Genomic DNA, 22,231 nt, shown 5'->3' on the forward strand with positions numbered 1-22,231 from the left:
ACGCAACGTAATCCTACTCTAGACTCCAACTTGTCAACTTCTGAATGTCATCATTGAAGTAGTTCTGAACAAACTCTTTGGGGTTTGTATCCTGCCTGTTATCATTTTTTCATTTCAGACTACATCTCTGACCACAAGATCATTTACTTAATTTGCTGAACAAATACCTATGAATCGCACCCTTGTTTCCTTGTGCCATCGTTCAACATTGGAGTAAGAGCATCCTCAGACTACAAGTGCCACATTACTGATGGCTTCAATACACTGAGAAAAATAAAGTATATTTTATTTGCTCTAGACAGCAATAAAGGGCTAGAGTTTACTTTGGTATTTAAGTGACAAAAGGCTATAAATATCCTATAGTAGTTACTACTATTATTATTTGTTGAATAAATATAGAAGTTTAACAAATTCCTTAACGAGTAATCCGAAGACATTAAATTTGTGATCGTAAAATGTCAGCTTCTGAAACATGCAAAAAGTCTCTTGTTACCTTGGAGTCATATCTTAGAGACGAACATACTAATTCAGAAACTTTGAAATTTTCTGCTAACAGCGTACTTACAGTTGATGGGAAGGTGAGCAATATTATCTCATTAGATCTAAATTCACTCACATTTTAGAAACCAAGTCCACTGGAGGAAGTCGAAATTTTGGATACCATAGCTACGTACGTAATGCTGAAAAACGAAGAGGATATGAAGTATCGCTTGTTCTTCGAAGTCTTTCCTGCTGATAAGGATATTAGCACTGACTGTTTGTACTTCCTAATAAAATTATCATCGTTAGCTATTTGCCTTGGACTATCCCCAGTACTAGAAATTGTTTCTTTGTGGCTAAAGGTTGGTGAAATTGAGGTTTTTTAATTTTATTGTATATTTTTATGGGTTTACTCACAAACTTTGTAACTCTTTAGCATCTCCAATACACAAATTAGTAGTATGTCATATAACATACTCATGTTGTTTGATGGAGTTAATGTCCAGAGACAATGTTTGTGTAGCTGTTTTATCTTATTAGGATCTTGTATTTAAATTTGACTATGTAATTTTGAGAGGCACTTTCCACTGCGTAACTTCTTACCAAAATATTTCCGTCGAATCTAAAGTTTTTAAATGAATTAAAAGTGACGTGCTAATGTAGTACTTAGTGATAAGTCTTGTTGATTGAACGCTATATTCGGATCCTAAGCTAGTCTTGTACCCCCAAGCTAGAACTACACAGCGACTTGAACACGAAAGAAAAGGCACAAAATATGCGGGAAGCACTTTACTCCGAAGGTTCATTTATGTACAGAAAATATAGGGTTTTTATAGTATTTTAGGAGTCCTTGGGTCTTCCTGAAAATTCTAGAATACTACTAAACATAGTAGCAGTGTAGTAATCAGCCAATCAGAACCTCTACATGTGACTTTTCATTTTTGCGATATTACTAGCAAAACTTCTAATGAAACGCTGATTGGATAAAATGCTTCTTAGTGTTTCTTGAGCTTGTCATGTCTATTGCGAGTAATTTTCAGGATCGCCCCAACACTTAGACCGTAAACTACTTTCCACTTCACCAAAGTTGGTCCAATCAGAGCATCTAAGTGGAACATTACGAATAATAATCATCAGGGTTAGTATTACTTCATTCAGCTGTAGAGTTGGTAGATTCCTAAAAGTAACCACTCTTTCGTCTGATTTCTCAAAGATTGATTTCCCATACACAACTTGAAGTATCCTGATACCATAGTTTTGTTCGGTGGTAAGGATAAAGTGAAAGGTCTTATAAAAGGCTTTTGATAGAAAACGTCGAAGTGTCTGAGATGCTTTACTCTTCATTTGAGCGTAAAACGTTGCTTTAGGATTGATCTGCTTCTTAGCTCGGTAATAGGACGTACAGTAATTTGACCTTTACTAATTTTAGGAGTCTCTTATCAGGCGTAATTTGTTTCATCGCTGAACCAGTAGCAGTACAAACAAAAACCGTCAAATCCAAAAATAGATTTTCATATTTTGTCTGACAGGATAAGAATAAAAGGGGTATCAACGTTAGTAATACTAAACAGTAAAACTATTTTTTAAAATAAATGAACGAATTCACGAACTATGAAGTAGGAACCACGAGACATTTCTGAAAACAATAAATTATCATTGATAGTGTTATTTTTATTCAATATGTTCGCCTTATAACGATAAATCGCGTTTCCCGAAACCAGACATTCCCGCTTTGTTCCTGTAAGTCCTTACCACGCTGTAAAACAAATGTTCGTTTTAAAACGTTATCTGATGCGGCTTTTTCAGATTTATACACCTATACTATTTGTCACCTTTACTATATCAGTCAGTCCATGAAGTCACTGACAATTGAACTAACGTTTCTTAATGTCTGAAATCTTTTTTCTGCTACCATTGATGTAACTACTATGAACTTGGTGTTCATCTTGCTGTGCTAACGAGGTATGGCAACTTGGACCTATGTATATATGTGCCTGGTCCTACGTTGTAGCTGATGAACTTTTCTTAATAGGCACAGACTGCCTGGTTGGAGTCTGCGTGATTATCGTAAGCAGTAGTTAGAGATTTTGAATGATAGGACTCAAAACTGTCTGCAATGGAGCATGTCCATCTGATCTTTGTCTTCCCCCAACTCCTGTGATTTAAACCTCATAACTTTTTTGTTTTTGTTTCGCTAATTTGTTTTTTTTTCGAGTCGTATCTTCGATTCCTGACCTTTCCCATTATCATTGATGCTTTTACTACTTCCACTATTCTGGTATTTGGCCTGACAACATCTGTCTGTGCTAACGGAGTATGACAACTTGAACCGATATACTTACATACAAGTTGTACGTTTTGACTGATCGGGAAGTGAACTACAGTCACCTGACACCTCATTGCAAACATTATGTTTAATCAGAATCTCCCTCTAGCTCTTCGAGTTTCTATTCGTACTTAAGTATAATTTATCTATTATGGCCGTAATGTTAAACTTTTCCCGTTATAGGAATTGATTTTGCTGTGTATGGTTTGTATGTACCTGAAAAGTTAAGTTGGTTCGAAGTAGGCTAAGTGAATTTTGTTTATCACTTAATCTGTTACAAAAGACTTGAATTCTGTTCAATAGTTTATCTTTGATTTTTTCCAATTTGACCAACATTCTAATACTCAAAAATGAGTAACAATACATTTTTTGAATTATAAGGTCCGAGTTTGCCAACTTTGTGCTTCCTCAGCACTACAGTCAGCTAATTATTTACCTTACATTTCGTATGAAATTATTGAGGAGTACGTTACAGCACTTACATCCGATATGCTCAGTATACAGGGGTCTCCATTATCTTCGAATCCAATATTGTCTAAAAACGATATGATCCAGAATGGAGATCCAAACAAAGACAACCCATTATACACTATCCCATCAGTGTCACCTGCATTCGCAGACGCATTTTTGTCTGGAGTTACTTTGGTTTATGGGTTCCATCCTTCCCTAAGTAAGTAAGCTTTTAAGGTTAAGTCTACTGTTTTCTCTTTATATTGTTAACAAACTTAGTATACTGCCTAAATAAGAGTAATTCTCTAGATAATACTTTGACTTTTCATGATGTTCGTTTTCTCATGTTGTTAACTTGTGATGACTTATTTAGCTATGTCACCGATACTTCAAAGTTAGGGTTGTTGTGCAATATGCCTCCTAGTAGCTACTGTTAATTATAGTACAAAGGCTATTTGTACATACGTAGGATTACTTTCAACGTAATTACTCAAGTGTAATATAATTTTTATGTGTCTTGTTATAATTTACCATAAACGCATAAAATGAAACACGTTAAATTATGGTTGGAATAAAAACTAGGAAAATGAGTCATTGTATTTGTAATTATAGTAAATGGCTTTATCGCACTTTTTAATTACCAGATAGTGCTGTGGTACTTCGTTGAAGGTAAATATTGGTGAAATTTTAAAATAATATGCTAATTATCGTGAAATATAGGAAATATCTTTTAAGCACCCTTAGGAACAAAGGTGGTCTCAGACCTAACCCTTGATGTGTTATCCCATTATGCATCCTTTATTAGGTTTTGGAATTTAAAACGAAGGCCGACTGTAATAATGCTCTTTGATGTAAGTGCAACATTCGACTTCGTCATTTGAGACATCATCTAGCAGTTTCTGTCTCTGAATAATGTATCAGAAGTGTGCGTAAAATTAGCAGAATGACACCACATCGTCAACAAGACGTTTTGGGTTTCATTTGATTTGGGATTCTCTGGGAGTACGAATCCTTATTTCCGTCAAAAGATTTCCGCAAAGCTTTAACTTCCCCATGTCCAGTGTTCCTTTCTACTAGATTTGTGGCATGCTTCAAATTAACCATTCTTTGACATTCTTCAAATACTGATTGTAGACTAATATTGGAACCTTGTTCGATCCTCGCTAAAATCCGTGTTCTGATAGCTGCATCTACTGAAGATTGTAATCCACAGACACAAATAATACATTTAAACTGATCTGAGGACATTTCCTGTAACCGGAGCCGCTCACATTCCCGGTTCGCGATGCTTGCATACGTCTCATAATCGTCCTGTGGTTTTTTTTACACTAGATTCCCTCCCAGTGTCTATTCTACAGGACTTCAACACAACTCAGATCAAGAACGCCTGATTAGCCTGACTAGAACGTAAATATATTTCCACACCAAAACCTGACACAATCCAACAACAATGAACATTCAATCAATAATAAATAAATAATAAGGATAGGGAAATATATAAATCATTTGAAACCTGTCAGACTATCTACAAGTCTGATTAAGCAGACAACCAAGCATTCTTTCCCACAACAGTATGGGATAGAAGAACTAGGTCATCTGTGAAGTCCAAGTCGTCTAGTTTCATTCAAGTTATCAGTTTCAATCAGTGCTTCCCCTCAGATGTCGAGGTCTTCATCATCCGGTCAACCACCGGAAGAAAAAGAAAGGTGCAGAGTGAGCAGCCTTGTTTGATCTTTCACTTGGAATACGTCCGTCAACTGTCCTTCATGCACTACTTTGCAGTATAGTCTGTCGTATGAATTCCGTATGATGTTGACGATATTCTCAGGTACTTCAGTGTGGAAGAATGTTCCACAAGGTTCTCCTATCCACACTGTCAAATGCTTTCTCATAGTTAAGGAAATTGATGTGTAGTGACGAGTTCCATTCAATTGATTGTTTCACGACGGTCCGTAGTGTCGCGATTTGTTTTGTGCACGACCAACCTTTACGAAATACAGCTTGTTAATCTCGAAACTGGACGTCTACTGAATCTTTCATCCGGTCCAGCAACACTCTGCAGTAAACTATTCTTGGTACGGATAGTAGTGTGATGCCTCTGTAGTTAGTTCTCAAATTTACTCAGGTCTTCTTTCTTTACTATCTTGACGAGATATCCTCCTTTTCGGGCTGTCGGTGACACTTGTTCTTCCTCCCAAATATTCCTGAATAGAACGTGGAGCACGTTCGCAGTTACTTCTATGTCTGACTTCAGTGCTTCAGCTGGTATGTTGTCTGGTCCTGCTCTTTTCCCACTCTCGGTTTGTCTGTTGGTCATGCTGATCTATTCGGTCGTTGGTGGAGTGACATCTGTATGAAGGTCTGTAGGTACTGTTTTGATGTCCGATGGAATCAGTTTGACTGATCTATTCAAGAGTTTCTCAAAGTGCTCTACCCACCTGTTTCTCTGTTTTTGAATCTCAATGATAGGCACGCCTTTGTCCTTGACCGGTCTCTCTGGTTCACTATATTTCCTTCCCAGTTTCTTTGTTGTGTCATAGTTGTTCCATATTTCCTTCTCTTGCAGCTTTTTACACTGTCATTTCTAGGTCTTTCACGTATTTCTGCTTGCCGACCCTAATGCTCATCTTCACTTGCTTGTTTACTTCTGTGTATTTAGTTTGTGTCTTGACTTTCTCTGTTCTTGTTCTGTTTTTGTTAATTGCTGTCTTCTTGTTCTTCCTTTCTCGAGTCTTGCTCAGGGTTTCGGTAGAGACCCATTCTTTATGATGATGCTTCTTGAGGTTCAGGACCTCCTGACACGTTGAAGTTAGTACTTCTTTGATCCCTTTCCAGTTGTCTTCCATAGTGGTTTCTTCTTCTTTCAGTAGATCTTGTAAGGCTTGGAGCCTATTGTTGAGAGTTATCTTCAATTCGTTGACTTTCTCAGTATGTCGAAGGAAGGCTGTATTGAACCCTTGTAATACTGTTTCTCCAGTTGTCCAGTGATTCTTTAGCTTCAGTTTCATCTTGGCAACTACCAGGTGGTGATCGAAAGCTATGTCAGCTCCTCTCCTGATTCTTACGTCTTCCTTTGACCTTCTGAATTTTCTACTGATGCATATATGATTGATCTGGTTCTGTGTAATATGATCCGGTGAGATCCATGTAGCTTTGTGTATGCGTTTGTGGAGGAAAATTGTGCTGTCTATAACCCTTTTGTTAAATGCATATAGATTTGCAAATCTCGCAACGTTCTCGTTCCTTTCTCTCAGTCCACATCGTCCCTTGATATCTTCATATTCGGTGTTGTCCATTCCGACTTTCGCATCTAGGTCTTCCATCAGAATGGTCAGATCCTTTTCTGAGCACTTCTCTACGGTCGACTGCAGCATCTCATAAATCTGATCTTTATCATCATCGTTCCTATCATTGGTGGGTGCATAGCATTGGATGACACTCCTAGTAATCCCCTCCTTTGTTCCGAAGGATGCGCTGATGATTCTGGATTCATGAGATTCCCATCCGGTAAATGCTTTATGTACTTCTTTGGACAGCATCTGTGCAACTCCTTGTGTGTGCGGAGCATTTTCTTCTTCATGACCAGAGTACAACAGCACATCCAGCAAGGTTATTTTTTTCTGTCCAGCTTGTGTCCAATGGGTTTCGCTTATTCTGAACATCTCTAAGTTGTGTCTCCTCATTTTCACAGCTGTTTGACTGGTGCTCCCGGTCTACCACATTGTCCGAACATTCCATTTACCTATGTTAATTGTTGCTCTGGTTGTTAGAAAGGACATCAGCTTGTTGACTTACGATGAATTTTTCGGGTTTCATCATGAGGCGTAATTATCCTTGTAAACGAAGATCCTTCAACTCTCAGAGCAGGGTTTAAATAGCTTAGATTGTTTTTTATGATTAGTATTTTTCTAACAAGGTTGTGTTCTACGGAATGGGGTTGCTGACCATATGCCAACCCTCCTCCTTTGTCTGGGCTTGGGACCGGCAGTATGGCTTGGAGAGCTGCAGACGGAGTCATGTTGTTAAATACACACTAATCAGGATAATATATTTTGAAAATTATTAAGGAATACTTGTCAGTTTATAGGCTTTATCAGGTTGATACAAATTGCCAGATAATAAATTTAAATTTATCTGGAATCACATGATTTTCAGGTAATTCTAAAGTGACCACTTTAAAGAAATTTATTGGAAATAAGATTTAAAGCCATGAATGTTGTGGAGAATAATTATGTGTGAGTAAAACGGTCTTACAGTTAAACATTAATAGTTGTTTGCAATCCAAAGTAAAAATAGATTCAACAAGCGTAAGCTTCTCATTGACATATAAACTGATAGCATATACAAAAGTACCAGTCATGTGACATAAATGAATAATAAATTTATTTTGGTATGGGAATTAAAACATATTTGCTTTAAAATGTACGTGTAACAGTTTGAACACTATCACCCAAAATGTTTCGCTTTAGAATCATCCGTTTGCAATTTTCCTGTAACGCACGAAGCAACCAAAATTCCTCCGCCGCAGATTATTTTATGTATCTCCCACTGGTTAAGACTTTCGAGGATTTCAAAGCACCATCAACCTGGAACTAATTCTCTCAGCAGCTGGACCAGTATTGATTGGCCAAGTACAGCTAGACGTTATAAGTTTCTCAGCCATCCCCGCTTTTCTGTTGATCAGATTTTGATGTCTCAACCACCTCCTCCACTTTGCCTAATGTGGTGGACTATTTTTGAACCACTGAGACATATAATTGGGTAATTTACTATTTATTGATTTTTATTTCCATGCCTTCTCAATGTTACCTTTTGTGGTATACTGCCTGTAACTAACGACTACATAAATTAACTCGCTCACCAGGTACTTGGGTATGTGATCCGCTCCAAGTAATAGGGCTAGTGATGCTATCCGATCGCCCAAACCGAAAAAGATGGAGCGGTGTTCAAATCTAGAGCTTAGTAGCTAAAAGTTGAACACCTCAACCATTAGGCCACCGCTTCTTAACTAATAACTACAGTGAAACTTTTAAAAAGATACCAAACCAATTATATTTTTATTCTGAATCAGCTTATGGCTTCTGATGGTTCTTTTGAATAACAGATAAATAAGAGCTCTCAACGAATTTCACTTCAATTGCATCGTAAGTGTTTAGTAGTATATACTAGATTTTAGTGAGTTGATTACAATCGTCCACTAAATGGGTAGCTCGTGGGTCATACGACGTAGTATTCCCGAGTTTCTTTCACTTGTAATCTTTTTGAACAGCTTTTACAGGTGCTTTAACTTTAAGAAAGCTTTCTTATACCCCGATAACCTAATATTTGTCCGTTCGTACCTTAGAGACGAAATATCGGGCATTATTGTAATCATTTAACAGAAATTAGACGATATCACCGTCTTGTGTAGAAAGTATCAACTTCAGTCTAATATTAATAAGTATGAATAGATTTGAATTAAAATAGACTACTTCAATCGCTAACTACCTTACTTTAACATCTCTCCCAAAATATTCGACACAGAGTATCAGGGAATGGTGGTAAATCAGTTGATGATGTTGTGAATCTTCATTAACCGAGATAGTTAGGCCACGTGTTACGTATGCCTGAACACCGATTACCACGACGCGCAATGCTGACTAGTGTAGGGGATGGTTGGGAGAAAGGCAGGGGCGGCCAAACCAAAACATGGCATCAGTGCTTGAAGTCACTAACTGGTAGTCTGAGCCATATTGGTAGATGCAGACTACTTGTTTGGGGTCCACGTGACTATCGTAACCAATGGTTGGAGACTCTGTGTGACATGGCTCAGAATCGATCACAATGGCTTAGGTGTATACACGTTTTGTCTTCCCTTAAACTATTAGATTAAAATTGCTTCATATCTGTCTTCCTTCATGTACTACATCCTTATATACAGTCTTTCGTTCATATATTACCACTATTAAGTTAACTACTATGAATTCGGTGTTCATCTTGTTGTGCTAATGAGGTATGGCAACTTGGACCGATGCATATATGTGCCTGGTTCTATGTTGTAGCTGACTGACTGTTACCGACATGTATGTAACTCGTGATTGCACTTTATCTGCATTATTCCATTTTAGTAAAATTTTGATATAACAGATGGTTCAAAATATTCTTCACGCTCTCTGCCGTATAGTACGATAATAAGATTTGTAACCGAGGGTTTCCTACCGCTAGACTTGATACCCGATAAATACGCTATGCATAGACTAGATCATGTTATATCAGATACACAATTCACGGCCAAGAATGGGGAAGTCGACTAAAACTAGATAATACTTTATTCAAAACAGCTACTAGCAGTCATACTCAGTGAACCCGGAGTAGAAATCAATGCGAGGAAAGGAAATCACATATTTAATAGTCGGTAGGCTAATTTCCTGTTTGTCCACACTCGAAGACTAATCACATTTTTCTCTCACTGCCACGTCAAAAATATTCACTTATTTTGCTGCCAATGTCTTCGGAGGTTTTCCACATATCGTATGTAGCGGTTTCAATTCGTGACATTGCAGGTTTCTGGCATCTCCCGGTCACCAGAACCTTGTCAATTCTTAGTTCGTTTGAATGCTTTTCTAGAATTGGTTTTTTATTTACTAGGGAATGTAGGAGACTCTCATCACGGCAACTTTTGGTCATTGTTTGCCTTGTGTTCTGCTAAAGCTATATGGTAAGGATGGAAAGAATACTTTTTTCTATCAGGCGAGGAACATCAGATATTAGGACACCCAAGATCTGAAGAATACTTTTTTTCCCCACTGACTGAGATTCCTTTAAAACTATTTCATCGGAAAACGCAGTATTTTTTATTACCTGCTAACTTAATTTCTACTTTGGTATTTGTTGTCTTTACAATATACGTTCTATAAGATTTAATCCCCTTCACTTGCCCGTAAACTAAAAGGTTAGAAGGGCTGATGAAGCTTCTAAGATGAATGAACTTCAACGTAGACTGACTAAAATTCCACACTATGATCCTGAGCAGTTGTGGACAGTGAAAGCAAACACAACTGAGGAGCCGACAGCAGTGGACCAATTTTCAGACATATCCTAACACTCATCGTCTAACCTATCAAGACTCAACCCAATAAGAGATTCTCTTGTTAAATTAGAATGCGCAGATGACATGGTTCTGTTTGGTGAAGACGCTGAGAAAATGGAGTTTTCTGATCTCATTAACCACAATTCAAACACGTTTGGGATGCATTTCTATTCCGCTAAGAGAGGAATTGTTTGAAGACTGATCCGCATCAACGCCTGAACTAATGGTCGAGAGTGAAGTAGTTGAGCTCATCGACCCCAATGGGTTGGTGTCTGGTGAAATCTTGGCAAGAATTCAGAAAGCTCGGTTGACCTTAGCAAACTTGCGTCACCTGTGAAGTAGACAAGGTATCTGTCTGTCATCTAAAGGACGAGTAAAATGAGCGCTAGTTTGCTTCGTTCTGCTTTATGGCTATAAAATGAGGGCTTGAAATATAAGAAATATTGTATTCGTATGTTACTAGTATTCGATCATAAGTGTCTTCGAAGCAATGCTCGTATATTTTGAGACTACCGAGTACGCAATCCTGAGGTTACACGCAGAGGAACTAGGTAAGGATGACAAATCGATTGACGAGGTGGTGAATGTTTGCGTATGAGGTAGTTAGGATATGTATTACGTACGCCCATCCAATTTATTTATTTATTTATTTATTTAAACACATACATATTGGTACAAAAGGGCACCAGATATATATGCGCCACACAAAGCAATAAAAACAAGAAGATAAAGGATGGAAAAAAGGGACTGAAATGTACAACCGAAAGACTCTTTCAGTTAAGGAAGTTAAAACCACTCTTTATTTATTATTTATTTATTTAAACACATACATATTGGTACAAAAGGGTACCAGATACATATGCGCCACACAAAATAATGAGAATGGGAGGAGAAAGGGGGAAGATGCGTATACATAAGGAAGAAAAAAGAAAGAGAGAAGAGTAATGATGGGGGAACTGAAATGTTCAACCAGAAGGACTCTCTCAGTTAAGAAAGTTATAATCACTCTTTATGAAGAAAGTAAAAGAAGGTTACAGCTGGCACGCTACTGGCTTCCATTCTGAGCCATATGTGGTAACGTCTCTAGCCACTGTGTTGCACCATCTCTCGGACCCCAGCCAAGGAGTCGTGAAGGACCAACAGAAGCTATTCCTTTGCAGCCTTCTTTCATACCACAACACCATGTCAAACACAGACCACCTCTTCGCCTTCTCTAACCAGTCCCAGAGTCGAAAAGTAATGCACAACATGGAATTATCTAGGACAACATTCGTGGAATATGTCTATGTTTCAAGATAGTAACACTAATTGAATTATCACCGCTGTACCCGAACACACGATGACGAACCTCTGCATCCAATGATTAAGTAGATGTGCGGTAATGACTGATATTGGATTGGGTTCGAATTAAACTATGGGCTGTCAAACTAAGTCACTGCATCAGTCCATGAAGACACTGACTACTAGTCTAAGCCATGTGGTTAGGTCTAGACGAACTGTTTTGAGTCTGAGTGATTTCCGTAAGTGATGGTTAGAGATTCTGATTAAAATGTTTTAATATCGTTTTTAAAGGTACAGATGGATTCATCCTTTGTCTTCCCTTAGATTCTAAGTTTCGAAATTCCTCATAAATTTTTCTTTATTACTTAACAAATTTTGATTCTCTTTTCGAATTGTCTCTTGGATCCTTAATCTTACATTACAGTTATTACTATTGCTACCTCTACTACTATGGGATTTGCTCTGACAATTTCATCTTACTGTGCTAATGACAACTAAGGCCGATGTGCATATGTTCTAGGTTCTATAAAACTAACCGTCCACCTTCGGTTTTTTGGTCGACGTTTCTTGTTGACCAAGATTCGCTAATGATCGCTGAGAAACTAACAGACTGTATGCTTATTTTTATGGAAGAGAGCCAAGTCATATATGTGAAGGATGTCACGATACATCTTGGTTAACTGAATTTTGTGTACTTCGAGACACTGTTCTCCTTTTTTCCTGTCATGATCTATCATGTTCTACTAAAACACATGTCCACTTTGCTGACTATTGTGCTGTATGTTTCTCAGTAGTTTTAGTGGTGCATCTTTTTACATTTTTGTATGGTTGGTGGGTGGACCATTCGAAGTCTTAAAATAACTGACAAGTACTATTCGACCGAATAAAACCCACAAACTTCACTCGGATTTCTCGTTTTATTATTTTCTGGCAGAACGTGGCTCAAGATTTATTAGTGTTTATGTAGGCGGAATATACAGAAGCTCTGCAAAATTATCTTGCGAGTACTTTGTGATGAAAGTAATAAGAGAGTTGACCTAACCAGCAACGTTCGTTCATGAATATATGTACCTGTAATTGTTAGGACTTTTATAACCAACTGTAAATATTTCTGCCGTGGATGTTGAGTATGGAACATTGTCGAAATATTTTATGCTGATTATTCTATACCGTACAAATTATGTAGTACTGAATCAATCATTTGTTACTATTACAGCGCATCATCCACAGACCACCACTTTAGTCATCATAACTCACGTAAAGTTATCATTCATCTCAGAAACGCGTTGATGGGTCCGTATTGATTTAGTGATTTCGTTTTTGTTATCTAGTCCGCTGGTGACTAGTTAGTTGACCGGAAATTTAAATGTACCTCAGAAGTTAGTTATGTTTCATGAAATAATCGATAAACCGTTTTGTTCCTTAATAATCTTTAAACATTGAAGTCCCCATTATGTTGATATACCGGACTTCTTCTGTGTATTCGGTGACGCTTTGACTCCGTCTCTCTGTCATAGTAACTATGAATCTATCCTATTCGCTTTCAGTTACTCTTACAAATCGAAACAAGATGAAAGTGTCAAGTTGATATCCAACTGTATTTCGGATCTGCATTATGAACTTTTGCAGGTATTTTTCGTACCTAATAGTTTATTCACTAAATTGAAATCAAATATTTTTTTAGAGTTTTACATTATAACTGGTTATGTGTTACTATTTAATGTAGAACAGATAGAATGTGGCTAGCAGTGGAATCTAGGACGCGCGTTTCGTCTTATTTAAAATTTCTCAGCCAGATGTACCTGCATCCCAGAGTTAGTTCCAGTCCAGTACTCGAACCCAGTACCGTTGCAGTTTATCTATTAGTTAGAACTTATAAGGTTTTCAAACTGATAACGTGAACAAGACATATAATGTGAAGTGAAATAATATCTAGTACATATCATATCAACATTGCATCGGTTATGGTCTTTAGTGAGCTATTTAAAACTAGAAAAATGCAATACTTTCGAAAAATTCGTCTAGAAGCATACGTAAACAAGCTTTTTAAAACCACCACCTCAGAATATCTAAGTAGCTCGTATGTAATTGGACCTGTTCCCATGGAGCTCTTAATTTTCGACTCTCAAGGACAATAGAGCCTTTTATAAACAACACATCTCACACCGTATCATCGTGCTATGAAGGATGTTTTCTGTGATTTGATCAGACGAAATTTTCAATTGTCGTAATCGATAGATGAACCCAATGATATTGTGGGGTAGTGATGGCTACTCACGATGCCGTATAATTGACTTAGGCCCCCTGAATGATTAGAAATTACAGGCAAGACCACTAGCTAGATGACTGGTTCTTCGTGTAATAAATAACATGCTTTTATACAAGATACGAATACAAAATAACCATGGTTGAATGTCATTGGCGATTGAAGAGAATCAGCTTGTAGGTCACTCATCCTCCAATCAATCATTACCTGATTGTTAGGGCTAGTCTTTGGACATCGCATCACATCGTTAATTGGTAAGACTTAACTGACGAGTGGTTAGATTAGACAGTTTCAGGAGGGTAATGCAGAACGTTTTTGTCGGCCTTTTTCGTTTGTGCGTCAGGTTTCCTGAATGGCTTAGATAAAGAAAGTAGTTAACAAAAGCGTTTCTTATGACGCTTGAGGCTCTTTGTTTGGCCCATTAATATCTTGTTACACTTGGATTATTCACTTTTTATGAACCATTTTAGGAATTATATATATATAAGCAATACAAAAAAGAGAAAGCCCTCCTTTATGTGAATTCTTTTTGTTTAAAAAAAGCCTCTATATTGTACCAATATTCTGTATATATATCGTTTATACATGACCTTAGAAAAACATAACGATTAAACGTATCAAAAAACTTAATAACTAAAAAGATAGGGATTTTCAGACGACCGTGTACTTTTGGAACTCAGTTCAAAGTAAAAAGCATGAAAATGAAGATTTTATGATATTCCTAATAACTTGTAGTTATCTTATTTGGTGATTTGTAATACGTCCTTGTTATTAAACTATTATGTTTTGTGCTAAATGTATCATCAGTTTCGCAACGCGGAGGGATCAGTTTAGTGTTTGGAAAACTATTCTGACGTTGTTATTACTCCAATACGACTACAACTTTGTATAATTAGGTGGTTTCTCCTAAATTTTGCACATTTATCCGAGTTAATAGGCTTTCAAACTTTCAATTTGCTGTTGTTTCATGAAATTTATTCATTTTAGATTTCATGCTTATGAATATATTGTATTTTCTCGTCAACTTTTCTTTCATGTTTATTTGGTTAGTTGTACATAAAAGTTAAATTATTTTCGTGTTATAAAATGATATTTAATTTTATTACATACTCATAAGTGTTTGTCAGAACCTGCCAGTCTTTCTTCCCACCGTCATGGTAGTGGAGTTCCCGGACCGTCTGGATTTTCAACTTGGCTTCTTACGTGTTCGCGAAAAATGGAGTATACAAAAGAATTTTACTATCTAGAATCAATGATTACTCAAGTTCATGAACAGTGTAACATGATTAGTTCGCTACCGAAACATGAATCGTTAGGGGATAAACAAATCGACCTTTTAGAGCTAATGATCATTCGATTAGCAGAATTTATGCAAATTTGTTGGGTTAGTGGACGTATACGCAATTTAAGTTCAGGTAATTTTTTAAACATTTTAAATAATGTTACTTTTATAATCTCTTTTCACTATAACGAACTTATCTCGTTTTGTATTGTTTGTTTGAATCTTCCCATTGCTGTTTAGTACTGCAATCGATCAGTCTTATTGGAATATGTGCATCCTGTGCGGATTGCCTCGATATTGCCTTAATTCACAAGTATTATAAGCAGAAATGGATGATGGCTAGCTGTAGAATCTAGGACGCACATTTCGTCCTATTCGAGACTTGTCACGGAGTGAACATCAACTCTGAATGCAGGTACATCCAGCTGACGAGTCCCAAATAAGACGAAACGCGCGTCCTGGATTCCACTGCTAACTATTGTCCATCTTCGCTTATAGAACTTATCTCGGTTATCGGTTTAGAGATATCTGTTTAAAGTATTAATCATGATTAAACTTGATAACGAGAAAAACTACATGTAGCATATTGTTGTATTATACTATGCTTTTATCATATATAGTAGCTAATTACGAAAACGGTTACTATCTGCACCTTTTACATAACTGATTACATTTCGTTGTACGGACTAAAAGTTAAGGATTAGGAAGAGTGAGCCAGCCGGATTTGGCGTGATTGCGAATATCTAGCTGAGCTTCAAGTGAAAAATACATAACTATTCAAACAATTTTATAAATAAATTTTATGATAAATCATACGTATCGTTTAATCCTAGCACCCACCGGATTTTATATCAACATATGCTAGGAAAACATACTAATCAATAAAACCTGCAGGTAACGTGTATCCGCTGGTGTGCTAGTTCAGAAATTGTCCTGTGGATGTATTTCCGATTGCTTGCTGAACAGTGTCGTCCATCCGCATCTTAAAATTTTTAGTCATACTAGTAATTAAGGCCTGCATATAAACGATGACCGAAGGACACGATCCTAGACTGTTTTCTTGTAGAAAACATCCCATGTTACATAAGTACTTTCACGTGGAAACGGCCAGTTAGCGCTTAACAGTAGAAGTTGCTTACTCCAGATAGTGTCAAACAATCGCCACTTTCATGTTGCCTATCTGTGATAGATCCACGGAGACAGTATCCCTGATATACAAGTTGAAAAAATAACAACAACATACTGTGTCACCAAAAGTACTTTTAAATTCTATATCTATAAAATATAGATTATAATGCATGTTTGTACAAGATTCCAATCATAGGTCTATTCATTTCTCTGAAAAATTCATCTTTTAAAATCGTCTTACATTATTCGAAATGCTATTTGCATAACGTATTGAAGATACAACCTAAAATTCATTTGTGATGGATTCTGATCAGTCTTGGTTGCCATATGTGGATCCTTCACTGATTGCCTCGATGCAGTAGGTATCTTTCAGTCCTTTATGGAATAAGTGACATTTGATTAGGGGGATGAAACGCGCGTCCTTGATTCCATTGTTAGACACATTCCATCTGTTCTGTGAATCTTAAATTTTAGGTATTTCATATTACCAAGTTTTAGAATTTAATCTAACTAAGTAATTCAAGTCTTTTTCTTCCAGTAATTGCTTGTATTTGTCATTTTACTATGCATATAGGATTTCACCAGAATAATATCTTGTTCAAAAGACTTTGTACCTGTTGGTTAGACCTTTGTTTTCGCAAGTTTCTTTTTATCATAATTAAAAATTACGACCTAATTTCTTTCATACTGGCAGATCGAAACGTTTTCTCTGCTAGGTTTTGGTAGTAAACCATAACGATAGAATGTGACCCAGTTACAAATTTGTGGAAAAAAATCTGTAGGCTTACAGTAATGTCATTAACTTTTGCTATCTTACTTGTATATATGCTAATTTTATATTGATTGTGAGGTTTTTGTGAGCCAGTTTATCGTAACCCTATGATGTATTTCTAATTTCTGTTTATGTTGTAGATGAATTTTACAAACTTCTTGCTCCATTAGGATGTCATAGTTGGATCGATCTTATTCTTACACGTTTCAAGAGATAATTACGTCTCTGTTGAGTATGTACAGCCTATTTACTAAAAAAGAAATGGAAATTGTATAAAAAGTTCGTCATTTTTTTCAGTCTTCAGTGCGAGATTTTTTCTTCCATTGACATTCGTTAGAAACTTATCTAACCTAAAATTTATTGCATGAAATTTCAGTCGATTCACAGTTATAACTCATTGTATATTGAATTTCAGCACTGGTCACTCTGAAATTTCTGGGCAACTAGATAGCACTATTCTATCCTTATACGTAATTATCCCGAGTGAAGTTTCATACTGATGTTTTTGCGAGGCGTATGTAAGCCCGTTATTAAGTGAGAACTATTTCCTCTATTTGAGAACAGATTAAGGGGACTAAACTTATAAGACATATACCCATAATTGATTGATCACTGTGCAGTGATAAATGCCAAGTTAGTTTAGTCTTTTGGTGCTGATTGGATTCTATCGATTAAGTTACCATACGAGCATTAGTTTGAGTATGTCAACTTCGCATGTACTATGCTGAGATGTTAAGTGGTTAAGGGGTATTCGGGAGGAAACCTAAGGGGATCATCAGTTCCGTCAAGATCGGAGGTACATGCACCTTAGTGACTTGTGTCTACTAGCACGGAACCTAAATCCAGGATTTCTTTCTGACGACCCCTAATCATCAGTCATCTTAATACGGAACACACAAGTGAGGTCACCCAGACTAATAACTGCATTGCAAATTTATCGATAAAATTTTGTCAGTGCCGAAGAATTAGATTAACGTGATATTTGTTACTGTGCAGTGATCAGTCAACCGATGTAACTGTATTTGCGATTTGAACACACGTTTTATGCAGTGTGCCGAAGTCAATACTTTAGGGGCAACCGATACCTAGCATATCCGCAGAAAGTCCTAGAGATCGCCTAAGTTCTGTTTGAAATCGAGAATGACAATTACTTAATATCAGTGTATTGGGGTATTTTCCATTTGCCGCAACTTTTATAGTATCCTTTTCATCCCTAAAAGCTTGCAAAAGTAGATTTATCTTACTAAATATCTTTAGTAGTTACAGTTTACTCACTTTAGCTAAACCTAGAAGTATTCATCACCAAAATAGGCTACGACATTTTGACCAAAACTACCAGGGCAATTAACCAGCAGGATATTTCTGTAGACGCTTAAAATCTGGAACTAGAGTATTAACAGCTTTGTATTATATCGCCTGAACTAAGCCTCATGATATTGCTGACTTTGATAATAAGAGTCAGCTTAAAGTGATCTCTAGGGATCGAAAACTACCACACTGCATATTTTGAAAATCATGCTTTTCTGTTCAGTAGACATAACGCTGCGTGAAAAAAGGCAAATTTTTTTAACTTTAAATCACTAAAATGATTTAACGTGCAGTAATGTTATAAGGAGTCCACAAAACACAAGACGTCACTAGTCGGTTTATGAGTTTATGCTTTATGTAACTGATTACGCTTACCGATTAAGTAACATCTATCTTCGTATCTAGGTTAGTTTAATGTAATATGGTTGCTAAAATGAGTGCCACTGAGAGGTTTACACTAACGTGTTTTAGACATTTTTTGGTTAAACGCAAAGTGATTTTGGCACAATCCATAGTCAAAAATGGTTTCTACAACATTACATACGAAAGTTAGTGCACTAGTCTTTGTTCAGGGAAGTCAACCAGTATGGCAGAGACGTGAAATGGGTGGTGATACTGACCAAAAATTAGTTGTAAACTGCGTAGTACTCCATAAGATTGTCCATTTGTTTGAATCAATAGTCACCCGACACCCTTTGATCCTAGAAATAATTTCTTTATGTGTAAGCACCCAAACTGATAGTTAAATTCTTCAGGACCACAATACATACTGTTGAAAAGTTCTTCGATCTGGCTCTCACCTTCCAATCGTCTGAAAAGATAATGGTAGTTATCAAGGCTATCTCGACTCCCTGACCTTTCCTATGGTACTTCTAATCTCAGCTTTGACAAACCCTAAGTCTGGATATAAAGCTGTGCTTCCATCCCTCTACGTTACACCAACTGTGGTTGTTGTACTCTGGATTATTCGGTCTTATTTGTTCATTTTTATGTTTTCCATCTCGAGCTCTTTACTGCATCTGATTCTCCTTTTTTGCTAGTCATATCGTTAATTTCATCTCCCTATTGAGACATTCGGTATGTCAAATGTGATACCTACACATTTGTGTCAAATCCTACTTGTTGATGGTCAACCAGCCGGTTTCGACGGTCAGATAAACGTTACACTCTAGCACTTGTGAGGGCATTGCAGGAGATAGGACTTCCCTAAAGGATCGTTTTAGCTTGCTACGTAAACTAGGTTAACTAGGCTTACATGTATAGAAAGTATTGCATGCAACATCTTTTGGTAAATAATGGAATAAGACGAGTCTAATAATAAAAAAGTACTTCATATTTTGTGTTACGATAAGATACATCGAGTACTCATCTTAATTTTTAACATTTCAAACGCGTACTCAGTAAAAGTGAACTTGAAGATGATTTCCGCTTTGACTTGTCAAAATCGCAGACATTGTGCAATACGTAATTGAATAAGTATTTTTGCTCATAGTAGAATCTTAAATACGTCGGATTTTTGTATGGTTTTCATGAACTGTTGCCAATCATGATTACCTCGCATTAACCGTTGTGTAATTTTCATCCGCTCTTTCGCCCTCCGTTTTTGTTCCTTCGCCTCACGATTTTTTCTTTTCAACCACCTGATTAGAGTAAAAAGTGAAGTATTTGGTGTTATTTTAAATCAAATTGAATTCTGTGATTCAGTCTTGTGTGACAATGAATTCCTATTTAAAACTGATTTCCATCGCCTTGACCATATGGTACCTAAAACTAGATAAAAGGTTCGCTAAGTCAATCAAATTGGGCTATTAGTGAAATCATTCAAGTATTGTTAAACTCTACGATGCATATCCCACACTACAAAATATAGCTCTAAGTTGGCATGATTATGGACTAGCAATATTTCAATTAGTTCTCTGAGTGCATCATCTTTGTGTGTAAACCACAGCCGTGATTTTAAACTACATTTATTGGTTTTGTAACCTAAAACGGAAACGTCTTTAGATACTGAGGTTGGATTTAAAGAATACATTTATATGAAGCGGAAAGTCATTCGAACTGCTTTCTAACAATTTCTGAAAGTTTATGTGCAAGCGTCATCTTGTGTATACTTTTCCCATTTGAACAGATGTCGCAATAAAACGCGCACTCATCTTAGGGTTACTTTGTAGAGTCATTACTTTTCTTTGGACTACACATGTGACGGTAAAATGAATATAGTTCCTTTATAGTGTGGATTAAGAAAGTATCCTAACCTGTCATCTCGTTCGATATAATATTTTGAGCAGATTTCTCAGAGTTCACACTTTCAATCAAGCAAAAGTATATTTATGATAAGCTGTTCTTCAGAATTAAAAAGTAAACTGATATCTTGCTCATTGTCAAAGTGTGATACTAACGGTTTACGGAAACAAACTATCTAAACAAAATTAGAACTATATAGCTTTCGTTGTGCGGCTGTCTAGTGGTTAAGGCAGTCACCTTTCAGTCCCAGTCTCAAACCTCCTTGCCTATTTCGGTTCTGGCACGCTGGCAGTATCATTAACTCTCACAGTCGAAATGTAGCTCATAGCCGAGTACCTGGTGAACGAGGTAATGTACTATAGCTTTGTATTATTTTCATATTGAGCATCTTTTAATTGAAATTGAAATATTTCAGCATCTGTATCGCACCAGCGAAATTCAGAGTATTTTCACAGGTTAACCTATAAAAACTTCCACTAAAAAAGAGAGCATAATTGGAAGTACTTTTCATTCTCTAAGGCTTTAAACCATATAAATTTGCAGTCCAAATTGGTCACTCAATATGAATTACAGAAGAATCCAGAATAGGCATTAGACCAATAAGTGGAAAGTGCTCTTTTCTACTTAGATCGTTCACTTTAGAATCCTTTACTAAATACCACACCAAACAGTTGACTTTAACTACTAAAACTTATGGTAAGTGTAATATTGCCTCGATAACAAGTTGAACGAGTTACAGTCTTCGTTTCAGTTCAAACTTTGTTGATCCTTAAACTGACACAGTTCACTTTCTTCTGTAAACTATATTAATGGAAATATCAGTCAGCTTTACAGCTTCTCCATGTTATATCCTAGTGAAGATTAAATTATGGGTAACTTCTAGGAATTATTTGTGAAATGTTACCATATATATGTTCTTACTGGATAACTTAGGTATATTATACGTATATATTTATATCCCTTGTATTATAAGCTTCCATTTGACCTATTGACTACTATTATACGATTTACTATTCTTACGTTATTCCCAATTTATTAGTTACGGTATCTCCACAACCACTTTTGATCTGATCCTGTATGATGGTTATTTTCTACTTTACGGCATGATGCGGTCTAATTTGCTTGTACATACACTGAATATGTCTGAAATGCATGATTCATATAGTAGAAACTGTGTTCTGGACTCAAAAAGGCAGGTCTAGGCGGAAGTGCTAGTGTGGACTCAGAGTTGACTCTAGGCTGCTCGTACTGGTTAATCCGTCATTAATTTGGTAAAGTATTCGGGTCATATGAGTCAGTGTTTTAATTCGGCAATCTAACCATGTGATATAATTAACAGGTCATAGAAAACAACACTTCAAAAATCCAAATGATTATTGGTTACATTAATTCACTACAAATTAGATAGCTTAACAATCGTGACAACTTACTGTTTAAATGCTTGCTCACATGCCTCTCTGGAATGCACAACATTCAGATATTGTTGTTCTTCATTTTCATATCTTTTCATTTCCTCTTCACCTTTTCTTTGTAAAACTTTAGCTCTTAACCAGTTTGATACTTTCTGATCACTGCGATTTTTATCTGCAATCTAATTTTCATAGAAATTTGGATGAGTTTTGTAT

At 36.5% G+C, this 22,231-nt stretch overlaps 2 protein-coding genes across 2 annotated transcripts in view; one reads left to right on the plus strand and one right to left on the minus strand.

Annotated features, from left to right (window-relative positions):
• Positions 1-455: 455 nt before the first annotated feature.
• On the plus strand, positions 456-4,137 carry Smp_164440 (hypothetical protein; the record flags this gene model as incomplete). The annotated part of the gene is made up of 4 exons (XM_018788650.1): positions 456-578; positions 624-842; positions 3,188-3,480; positions 4,062-4,137. The coding sequence occupies 4 exons, from the start codon at positions 456-458 to the stop codon at positions 4,135-4,137; spliced, it is 711 nt and encodes a 236-aa protein (XP_018654172.1).
• A 12,135-nt stretch (positions 4,138-16,272) lies between these two features.
• Smp_167940 (kinase) overlaps positions 16,273-22,231 on the minus strand; it is a gene marked incomplete at its 3' end in the record, with an annotated part of 47,469 nt that continues 41,510 nt past the window's right edge. The window contains 3 exon segments of the mRNA XM_018788651.1: positions 16,273-16,362; positions 19,870-20,002; positions 22,037-22,197. Of these exon segments, the coding sequence (XP_018654173.1) occupies positions 16,273-16,362; positions 19,870-20,002; positions 22,037-22,197 (384 nt within the window).

This window comes from Schistosoma mansoni, chromosome W, assembly GCF_000237925.1.
Source record: "Schistosoma mansoni strain Puerto Rico chromosome W, complete genome".
Lineage (NCBI taxonomy): Eukaryota > Metazoa > Platyhelminthes > Trematoda > Strigeidida > Schistosomatidae > Schistosoma > Schistosoma mansoni.